The sequence below is a fragment of the Sinocyclocheilus anshuiensis genome, unplaced genomic scaffold, assembly GCF_001515605.1.
Source record: "Sinocyclocheilus anshuiensis isolate Anshui unplaced genomic scaffold, SAMN03320099.WGS_v1.1 scaffold3750, whole genome shotgun sequence".
NCBI classification, from domain to species: Eukaryota; Metazoa; Chordata; class Actinopteri; order Cypriniformes; family Cyprinidae; genus Sinocyclocheilus; species Sinocyclocheilus anshuiensis.
This window is the reverse complement of record NW_015548433.1, coordinates 39,021-50,174: the sequence shown is the minus strand read 5'-3', so window position 1 is coordinate 50,174 and position 11,154 is coordinate 39,021. Positions and strand designations below refer to the sequence as shown.

The following is an 11,154-nucleotide window of genomic DNA, read 5'->3' as shown; positions in this document are numbered from 1 at the left end:
TGTGACACCAGAGGCTGGAGTAATGAGTATTTAAAAATAACAGCTTATTAGTGTAATATTTAAGAGTATTACCGTTTCTGTTATATTTTTCATAAATAATTTTATATATTCGCAAATAAATGGAGTGAGCATTAGAGACTTCTTTCAACAACATTTCAACTCAGTCATTCCAAGCTTGACTGGTAGTGTGTAAACATGCACACACACATGTTAGCACACAAACAGTTTGATGACATGTTGTTAGTAGTTGTAGGTTTGACAGTTTCAGTGATTCTTACCATTCTCTGCATAAACCCTCTGTCTGATAATCTTTGTTCCAGCCTATCTAGGTCTGCAGTAGATGCTAGAGGAAAGACACACCCTCTTCCTCTTCAGCCATCTGCATTTGGGGTACAACACGCCTGTTCCCCACTAGAGACTGGACCAATGAAGTCAGATGGTTGATCTTCATGTCTATTTTCTCTCGTGTTTCCAGAATTGCCCTTTCTACAGCTGCAATACAGAAGATAATTTAATTTGGTATGTAGCTTTGATGAATGAAATGATGCATTTTGCAACTTATTTAAATTAATAAATAACGTACTTATTCAGTGTTCTTCCTTGGTGGTCACCTGAGGGTCTCAGGACAGAAAAGGTTTGCTCTACGGATTGAACACAAAATATTATGTTATTCAGTTTTAGATTGTGTGAAGGGCTGGGAGTTAGTGTTTTCTCTTCCTTGTTCTAATTAATGTTCTTGTACCTTGTGTGTCAGGTGGATGAGCTCTCCAGCCGTCTCCATGATGGAGCTGAGAAAGATGAAGTGGGTAAGATTTGCTTGTTACCAAAACAAATAAATACACACTAAAATTAAAACCAAATTTCAGAAAAGCATAAAACATCTTCACTTCTTATAATAACTGTAATAAGAGTTTGGTTCATTTATTATTACATTGGCATTACCAAAAATCTATATTGGTATTCTGTTGACAGCATGAGGACTCTGATGTGAATTTCACAATGGGGATGTTTGCTGTAGTCCAAACCTTAGTGTGATTTGTTCTTGTGCCCAGTTGCATGAAAGCCCTAAAGTTAAGAAAATATTTGTCTTGTGTAGCCAGGCCTTCAGGCCAATAGTATGTTCCTGCACAACCGGAGGCTGCAGTTTCAGGACCGCAGCGCTAGGACCCTGGTGGTTTAGTTTGTAGTAATGTTTGTACATAGTATCAAGATATTAATCTCAGTAGTATTTCTTTTTAAATGTGATTTTTGATTCAAAATGCATCAGAGGTTAATTACTAAGTGTGCTTTGAGTCACAATTTTAAATTTAAACATGAATTTACACAAAATATAAATGAAAAATGTATATCAATCTTTAAACAACTTTAAAAGTGGAGTACCTTAAAAGTCTTAGTTTCTTGAATTATACTGTATATTGATTAACCTCCTTAAGTTTAACTAATTAGATCATTATCAGGTAAAATAAAGATGGAATCGGCATATGCAGTCACTAAATTACAGCCAGATATTTTAAAGGTTGTAGAGAGGCAAGACAAGACTCAAGAATGATTCAAGAATGTATATTTATATCTATATATATATGTCATTTTTGCAATAACAATACAACAGCACCAAAAAGACCCCTTTTCCATCAGTTGCTGCAGGCTTCGGCCTGAATGGCTGTAGGCTTCAGCTCTTGAGAGAGAGAGAGAATCTTTCTATTAAATTCTTCCACTTCACTGAAATAGTTATCAGAGAACAATCACTGTTGTGTTAACAGAAATATCAGTAGCAAAAGGGTGCAATGGGCATTGTGCAAAAATAATTCATATTCTACTCTGACCTGTAATGATAATCTGGACCAGAAAAGAAGACCTGCTCAGCCTCCTGCAAGGAGAAATTCCAGAGGACAGCCAGTGCATATATGATGGCCTATGAAAAACATTAATATAAATATACTGTTATAGCACTACTGAACAGCAAGCCATTAAACATGGGTCCATACACGTAGCACCAGCATGCAGTTTATACAGTAGATTTTGCAGAAGTGCAGGAGCAGGACACACACAAACACATTACATGGTCCGGCATACCTCTGGAAAAAGAACATCACAGATGAACTGCACTTCATCTGTGTAGCTCAATTGTGTTGGTATCCTATCCAGCACTCCTCTCAGATAAGTAAACAAGATGTCCTGCTGTTCCTCACTGTCGAGGTAGACAGGCACCCGGGAAGAGGTTACCTTATGCAACCACTTAGAGGGCTTCCCGTTGAGTACACCCTATGGGCAAACCATGGTACAAAAACAGTTATTTTTAAGAAATTTATACATTTAAGATAAAGATACAATAATTTGCAACATAGTTAAAAAATACAATAGTACCACCAAATGCTCCTCAGATCCCTGTAACTTTACTATAAAGTCCACCAGTCTCTTTTCTTCTGTGGTGCGGTCATCGACAGCCTCAATGTGGACTGGGACTTTCTCAGAGACAGCACTCTGTCTTGGCACTCTGTAGACAGGCTGAAGAGTTCCTTGGACCAAGCTTCTGGCCTCATCAGTCCAGAAGGCAAACCGCTGACCATGCCTTTCAAACATTAAGAAGATTAATCTAAAGTACCGCATAGGCAAAAGCTAAGGTATTTGGTGCACAAGTGACATACACAAATGTCTGATTGACTGGAAGGTGTGGTTTAAAACGGTTTAAAGCACAGGTAGTTCCAGTCTGTTTGTTCACCAAAATGAATGCACTACCTATAAACAATTGTGACCATGGTACCATATAGTTGCAGCTGCATACAGTGTGAGACAGCTATTGAAAACATTTCCTATTTACCTTACTTAGCTAAATGAATGATGGCTGACAGTCATTATACTTATCTGGTGAACATGGTAATTTTGATAAATGGGCCAAGGCACAAAATGAACAATCAACTGTAAATGATAACATAAAAAATGTAATAAAAAACAGCACTAGGGATTAAAACCAGCAAGTGTTACAGAAATTAATATACATATATTGTTTAGTGATGTCATACCCTTCTATTCTGAAGCGCTCTATCAGAAGAAGACACCACCACTTTCGAATGAAAGGCATGTCCATCTGAAAGATGTGTGACCGTGATGAGGAGAATCTTTAGTTCATGATGTATCTATTTTCTTCATGATGAAGAGTGTGCACACAGACAACATGTAAAGTGAGAAATTTCCTTTTACATTTTTTTTTTTTTTAAATCAACTAACCTCCTGGAAGTCAAACCCCACACCTGTCACAATGCAAAGGGTATACTGCAATAGAAAAGATGGAAAACATTTTATTCACAATGCTGACAGAAACTTGTATATACTTGGCAAAAAAAATTTAACCTTATCATAAGCATGAAAATCCTGCAGTCATTTCCTGCAGGTTCTTCTACAATTACCCCATCAACTTCGGTCAGAAATCTTGGTGTAACTTTTGATAACCAGCTGACCTTCAAAGACCACATTGCAAAGACCGCTCGATCTTGCAGGTTTGCATTGCACAACATCAGAAAGATCAGGCCCTTTCTAACAGAGCATGCTGCACAACTTCTTGTCCAGGCCCTTGTCATCTCTAGGCTGGACTACTGCAATGCTCTTCTGGCTGGACTTCCATCAAGCACAATCAAACCTCTACAAATGATTCAGAATGCAGCGGTACGACTGGTCTTCAACGAGCCCAAAAGAGCCCATGTTACACCTCTCTTTATCTCCTTGCACTGGCTACCGGTTGCGGCTCGAATCAAGTTCAAGACATTGATGCTTGCATATAGAACAGCCACAGGCTCAGCACCCGCCTACTTCCACTCACTACTACGAATCTACATTCCCTCCAGAAGTCTGAGATCCGCTAGTGAGCGACGCCTCGTGGTACCATCACAGAGAGGCTCAAAATCACTTTCCAGAACATTCTCGTTCACCACTCCTGGCTGGTGGAACGATCTTCCCACCCCTAAAGGGAAATGCTGAATCCCTGACAATTTTCAAGTGACAGCTGAAAACTCATCTCTTTCGAAGCTACTTGACTTCGGGAGAAGTGAAGTCTAAGAACTTGGTATTACAACCACTTCCTGTGTCTGTTTGCCTCTTTAAGAAGAATCGCTTTATGTATCCCCCAATTGTAAGTCGCTTTGGATAAAAGCGTCTGCTAAATGACTAAATGTAAATGTAAATGTAAATTTCCAAAGGTCTGGCGTGGCAAGCCCTAAAAGCAGCAAAAAAGGTTACATACATGTCAAATAGATGAAAGCCACTGCCACTCGGTTACATTATGACATCTACATGATATGCAGAATATGGGATATAATAATATTTGTTTGGAGCAGCTAAATGTGCATTTATTAATCACCGCAATATCATGCCCAGTCTTTTCAGTCCAGCTCCCAGGATCTATTTTCTGTGCAAGATTTCTACAAAAAAATAATTACAAAAATTAAAAGGATAAGAATGTAGCCAAAATATATCAGTACAAGCTATAAGAACGTAGCCGAAATATATAAGTACAGGCTATAAGAACGTAGCCGAAATATATCAGTACAGGCTATAAGAACGTAGCCAAAGTATAAATTGCTATATGAACATGTCAAACAGTATGCCTCATTTGTGAACCTAAAAATGGCTCTGTACTCAGCATCACCAAATCCAGACTCATGCATTGCGTACTGTGAGTCTAAAATGACCATCTCTCTCATGAGTGGCTTCATGATCTATATATAATGTGGTATTTGGTAAAAGATACACAAAATTTTAAAGTAGGACAAAAAGTAAAGCTGGAATTCAGTTTGAATTTACATGATTTAACAATTACCACTACATGTACTATCTAGAATCTTGTAACAGTACCAATCCCCTTACACAGAGAATGAAGTGTTCTGGCCCATTTGAGTTGGTCCATGCTGGAAACACTAACAAGTCTTTCATGTCAACATCCTCCTAACATTAATCAAATGTCTTGTCATTATGCAGATGTACATTTTTGTAACCACATACATATTTTATTTTATGCATACTCACTGCAAAGTTGACAGCCATGTTTTTTGGTGTACACTTCCATGTAGGAATTACGTACATGTCCTCTCTATATATGTCTTTTCCCTATAGTAAAAAAAATATATATATTGAAAGTCTGTAACTACTTTGAAAGTAGACAATATGAAAGAATACAGTAACATATATATTATGTTTAATTTAGGCTTTAGTCTTGTGTTTATATACATGTTACATACGTGTTGCTGAGCTGCTTCATGAATCAATTTGAAGCAGGCATTCCCAATCTACAAAAAAACAACCAAAGCAAATATAAAACAATCATTAAAAAACGAATACAAGAATGGCTTTTCCCCTCCTATTTTTGACAAACTTCCCACTATGCACCTGGGAATCCATGTTTCTTTGTAACCCTAGGCTCCAAAACTCTTCACGGATCAGACATGTGGGCCCTTCTTTTATAATAATTTCCGCTCCGGGCCGTCTCGTGTCCAGAACATAGCTGAGCTGGAAATAACAATTATTAGTACAGGAGCAAAACACATGGGGGAGGGGGGGTAATCTTTGTTAAAAGCTTCTAAGGTTATTCAGTCAAGAGCAGTTTTCTCTGTGTGTTCAAACATCAAGGACGCAAACAGCAGCATGTTTTTTAGGCTGCTGTCGGATCTAATATACTGATGTACCTCTCATTTCTTGTTCAAATGTTTATGTTTAAATATGCCTCACTTAGACTCACAACTTGACTGTTTACTTTTCCAGCCAGTTGTGGGACCATGTGAAGCTTCCGCAGGACATCACGGGGATCTTTCGTATTGTCCTCGTGGAACCGGTCATACAGAGCATAATGCTCTGCTTAACCAGTTATTGGATGGCCTTCAGGGTCTGGAATCATTTTTTTTACAATTCAGCCAAGGTAGAGAGACCTTCAGTTTCCCCATCTTTGGCTTTGGCTATGTTGTCTGGAGTTGGGGGGCTTAACCGTCCTTCAAAGGGTTTGAAAGGCAACCTTTCTGGTTCTCTAAGGTTCATGTGGGTTGCTAACCCACGTGCAAAGTCATATATGATAACGTTTGGCATGTGCTTCCAGGAAAGCAACATGTCTGCAAAGTCACGTGGGCTTTCTGCTCGAATGTTACACTTTATGCTGTACACAATGTCGGGACGGGCACATAATTACAGCCCAACCACCTGAGATGGGGGGGGGGAGTTGTTTAACCAACTAAAAAGGGGTTCATCCTTACAGAGTACACTGAAAATAAAAGTCAGATAATTAAAGAGAAGCACCTTTGGAAGTTATTCCACCCAGGGGCAAACCCTTCAAAATAATGGCAGCACACACAAAGTAAACTATGTAAAATGTAGCCTACCTGAAGCAGCCCAGATCTTTTGAAAAACCTTGTAGTATGTCTGCCTTGACTTCATTTCATTGGACAATCTCAGAAGGAGGTCAGCTCATGATCCAGACGAATCTAACCCACACTCCTTACATAATTTCCAAACCACCTGAACCTATAAAATAAAACAAATTTAATATATGAGGAGACACATGTTTTCAACAATAATGGATACTAAAAAAGAGAAAGAGATTTTCCTAAGAAAATCTAATGAATTGTGTTTTTACCTTCTGCTTGTATAGTTCCTCTCTCAGGCGGTCTTCTGTGACTGTTATTTCAGAGACCTCGGTCGGTTTTGGAGGATGAACTTTTTGATATTCCGTATTAAGGACATGGTTTGATCTACATGTTTTTGGACCTATCCATAGTGCCCAAAAGTTAAAACTTGGTGGGACTGTAAATTGATTTTTTTGTTGACCTTTGAAAATATCACATCAAATAACAACAAATAACTGTTAAAATAGCTTAATATTTACATAGTGATAAATGTAAACATGTTATGGATGCTATGTCTACAAGTATGGCTTTACCATAATTGATGTTGGTGGCCATGGCTCCAATAGTGATGGGGGCATCAAAGTGCTTTAGGGAAAGCAATAAAAAATGACAACTTGGCAATCCCTCAACCAAGACCACTGACTGGTGGATGGTCTCCACAGTTCACGCAGGAATACTGATAGTCATGTTCTGTAAGAGCTTCAAAGTGAAGATATCCTTGCATAATCGTATCAGCTGAGGGAAACTGCACCCCTGTAGTCCTTTCCAAATACTCCACCCCTCTGCTGACAGCAGTATGGACCTAAGAGAGAAACATAATAATGAAAAACCAATTATACTGTACATTTTTAGCTGTACATTTCCCCCCCAAAAAAGGACTGAATTACAGACTATACTTCAATTAAGCCCCGTTCACACCAAGAACGATAACGATAACTTTAACTATAACTATATTTGCGTCCACACCAACGAATGATAACGGTCTGTTTATTCTAAGCTCACGCGCTGAGGTTTCAAAGTTAAGAAAATGGATGTAGATGACCTGCTGCTGCTATGTTTGACAAAAATATCAAAAGAAAAAGAAAAACAGACACTGTTGGGTACATGAGATCCTTCAAAGACGAGAGGAGTTGGGAGAATCTCACACTCTGATTAGAGAGTTATCGTCTTTTGAAGACAAATTGTATTCATACTTCCGTATACCACTGCCTGGATTCTCACAACCAATCCCCCATGTGATTGTGGCTGATGAGGCCTTCCCACTGTCACAGAATATTATGTGCCCCTTCCCTGGAAAGGATTTAGACGAAGCTAGACGAATATACAACTATAGGCTGTCAAGGGCCAGGAGGGTGGTTAGTGAAGTACACAAGACAAAATCATAATCATAGTTGAATTTAAAAACAAATGACACTGTTAAAAAGTACATACTCTTGATTGATAATACCATATGACGTTAGGCTATGTAGATAATAGTTTGTTTTGTGATAGCTGTTCACGAGTCTCTTGTTTGTCCTGAGCAGTTAAACTGCCCACTGTTCTTAAGAAAAATCCTCCAGGTCCTGCACATTCTTTAGTTTTCCAGCATCTGCATATTTAAACCCTTTTCAGCAAAGACTATGATTTTGAGATCTTTTCACACTGAGGACAATTGAGGGACCAAATTGTATTTTTTTTAAACAGCTATCATTTTTGTTGTGGACTTTTTGTTAATAAGTTAAGTTAACCGAGTTGGAGCCCATAACGTTTGGGGGGGCCCGTACACATTTTTTGTATATGGGCCCAGGGCTGACTCGCTACGCCACTGAAAGAGGATCAATAAAAATTGCATGTTATTTTGTAGTATTGTCCTGAATAAGCTATTTCACTCCACAAGACAAAACAACTGAATTTATAAAAAATGGTCCCATTTAAAAATGTACATGTTTTGTGATAGTTGCCTGTATATCCCTTGTTTGTCCTGAGCAGTTAAACTGCCCACTGTTCTTAAGAAAAATCCTCCAGGTCCTGCACATTCTTTAGTTTTCCAGCATCTGCACATTTAAACCCTTTTCAGCAAAGACTATGATTTTGAGATCTTTTCACACTGAGGACAATTGAGGGACCAAATTGTATTTTTTTTAAACAGCTATCATTTTTGTTGTGGACTATATGTTATGTGAAACTGTTTCATTGGTTATTAAAATAAATGTAATTTTATGATCCTCTTATTTTGCTAAAATTACTAATATTTTACAGATTCTGCAAGGTGTATGCAAACATTTGACCACAACTGTAGTTATTTGATATTATTTGTTATTGTTTTGTTTGTTTGTTTGTTTTTTTTGTAGATACTTGGCTACAGGAGATTCTTACAAAACCGTATACCTGAACTATCGCCTTGGAAAGTCCACTGTAGCCACAATAATTCCAGAGGTGTGTGACACAATTTGGAAAAAACTGCAGCCTCTGTACATGCCAATTCCAAGTACTGATGATTGGAGGAAAATTGCAGATGGATTCCAGGAAAGGTGGCAGTTCCCAAACTGCATTGGATCTCTAGATGGTAAGCATGTGGTTATCCAGGCTCCATCAAATTCTGGATCCACCTTTTATAATTACAAAGGTGGTTTCTCCATTGTTTTGATGGCTCTGGTTGACCACAAGTATGGCTTTACCATAATTGATGTTGGTGGCCATGGCTCCAACAGTGATGGGGGCATCTTTGCTCAAAGTGCTTTAGGGAAAGCAATAAAAAATTACAACTTGGCAATCCCTCAACCAAGACCACTGCCTGGATTCTCACAACCAATCCCCCATGTGATTGTGGCTGATGAGGCCTTCCCACTGTCACAGAATATTATGTGCCCCTTCCCTGGAAAGGATTTAGACGAAGCTAGACGAATATACAACTATAGGCTGTCAAGGGCCAGGAGGGTGGTTGAGAACTCATTCGGGATCCTTGCATCCAAGTGGGAAGTGTATCAAAGGAGGATCAAGCTGCAGCCTCAAAATGTGGACAAAGTTATAAAGGCCACTTGTGTCCTGCATAACTACATCATCAAAACCACTGACCCAACACGGCACAACCAAGCACCAGAGTGTATGGCAGAATCCAACACTAGTGGAGCTATACAGAATCTACAGCAGTGTGGAAATCATCCATCAAGAGAAGCATTTCTGATAAGGGAGGCATACAAGGACTATTTTATGTCCACTACCGGAGCAGTCCCATGGCAGCAGAATGTCTGCTTTGGAGTGGCTCAATAGAGGGATCCAAACTGTTTTGCTTTTGTTCATGATATTTATGAATGAATTAAAAAACCCAATGTACACAATATACAGTATTATTATTATTATTATTATTTAAAAAGTGAAAAAGCTGCTTACCACAATAAATTACCATACTTAAAAACTATTTTAAAATGTTTATCACGACTCTTCATTTATTTACTCCTTTAACAATCACATTTACATACATTTATCTGCACATTTTGTTAAGTTTGTTAAGTAACAGTAAGTGGAAGCCTATAAAAATGTGTACTCAAATTCACTGGCCAAAGAGGATCCACTGGCTTCATACATTGTCTCCATTTCTGCTCTATGGACTAGCTCATTAATCTTAAATTTTAGCTTTGCTTTTGTGTGCTCTGGCATCTTTCGCATGGAGGAAGCCATTGACTTAAAAACTGCATCAAGCTCATCCTCTTGATGGTGTTTCCTGCTACTCAAATACTCCATTATTGCAGCATCAACTGCAGAAGGAGCACTAGCAGCACTCCTTTTGAATGCAGAGGTGAATTTATTCCCTGGTTCTGCCCTTTTGGTTCTAGCTGTCTCTCATCTGCATCCTTTGCCTCCTCTGAATCATCTGCCTCATCTGGTAGGTTACTGGATGTTCCATGAAAACAATTTAGATGTAGTCTGCACTACAATTCATATGAGATTTTAAAACAGGTGACAAAAGAATAAATGAATAATAGACTTAGTTAATAATCTAAATTAAATTCCAGGATCCCTGCATATTTATATGGCTTCAGAAACTTAGCTGGGTCTCCACTTTTAGTGGCTGCTTTTTTTCTGTTTAGGTGATAGGCATCTCGGATGTTGATCCACTTCTTCCTTGCACTATCCCCTATAGATAAATAAATATATCATCTTTGAATCACAAATTAATTTGAGCTAAGTTTAAACTTTAGTACACAAAATGCGAGGGGAAAAAAAGGGAAATGTAGGCCTACATATTATACAGAACACGTAGCTTTAATAATATTGACTGTAACTATAACTATAATACATTTAAAAAGCGTGAAATTGCTGTGTACAAAATTGTCATTGAATATGTTTTTGCAGTTCTTGTTGCGTTTAACGTTACACGACTTTAACCAGTAGATGTCCTCAGCAAGCTACGTTTCCAGCGCATGCAAACAGTGAATCTAGCTAATCTATCTAACAGTGAATTTAGCTAACGCCGGCAATGTAGTGGAATAAAAACAACACGTAGCCTTTTTCACTGCAACTTAAAAGGAGGCAAGACAATGTTATAGAAACTAGCGCTGGATACCTGAGGTAATTTTGTTATACTGTTTGCTAGCCTGGTATAATGATCTAATCTCCGTTAATACTTCTCACCATTCATTCCGAGGGTATGTCCGATTGTTTTCCATATATCCATTTTTTTTAAAGTATCCTTGAAAAGGGGGTTTGACTTGTCAAATAGTGGTGGGTTTTTCTGGACTTCGATGATTAGCCTCTCTGCAGTGTCTTCTGCCATTTTAAATGCGCGAGCCTTTTA

The 11,154-nt window shown here is 38.3% G+C and overlaps 1 protein-coding gene and 1 long non-coding RNA gene across 2 annotated transcripts; both read right to left on the bottom strand.

Moving 5' to 3' along the window:
• Nucleotides 1-279: 279 nt before the first annotated feature.
• Nucleotides 280-1,068, bottom strand: LOC107656762 (uncharacterized). Its single transcript, XR_001630601.1, has 3 exons — nt 743-1,068; nt 584-641; nt 280-492 (listed from the first exon to the last, which is right to left on the bottom strand). It is a non-coding gene; the product is annotated as an uncharacterized LOC107656762 (long non-coding RNA).
• A 563-nt stretch (nt 1,069-1,631) lies between these two features.
• On the bottom strand, nt 1,632-3,264 carry LOC107656761 (PWWP domain-containing protein MUM1-like). Its single transcript, XM_016444707.1, has 6 exons — nt 3,226-3,264; nt 3,021-3,085; nt 2,365-2,569; nt 2,074-2,262; nt 1,824-1,912; nt 1,632-1,719 (listed from the first exon to the last, which is right to left on the bottom strand). Exons 2-6 carry the CDS (start codon nt 3,083-3,085, stop codon nt 1,632-1,634), a joined length of 636 nt encoding a protein of 211 aa, XP_016300193.1. The 5' UTR covers nt 3,226-3,264.
• Between the last annotated feature and the right edge of the window lie 7,890 nt (nt 3,265-11,154).

Bases quoted from the DNA above. Each gene is read 5' to 3' on its own strand.
- LOC107656761 (XM_016444707.1), bottom strand. From the start codon at position 3,085: ATGGACATGCCTTTCATTCGAAAGTGGTGGTGTCTTCTTCTGATAGAG. The intron at 2,570-3,020 runs GTATGACATCAC...AATGTTTGAAAG, and splicing joins GAGCGCTTCAGAATAGAAGG to GCATGGTCAGCGGTTTGCCT. The intron at 2,263-2,364 runs GTACTATTGTAT...GTTTGCCCATAG, and splicing joins GATCTGAGGAGCATTTGGTG to GGTGTACTCAACGGGAAGCC.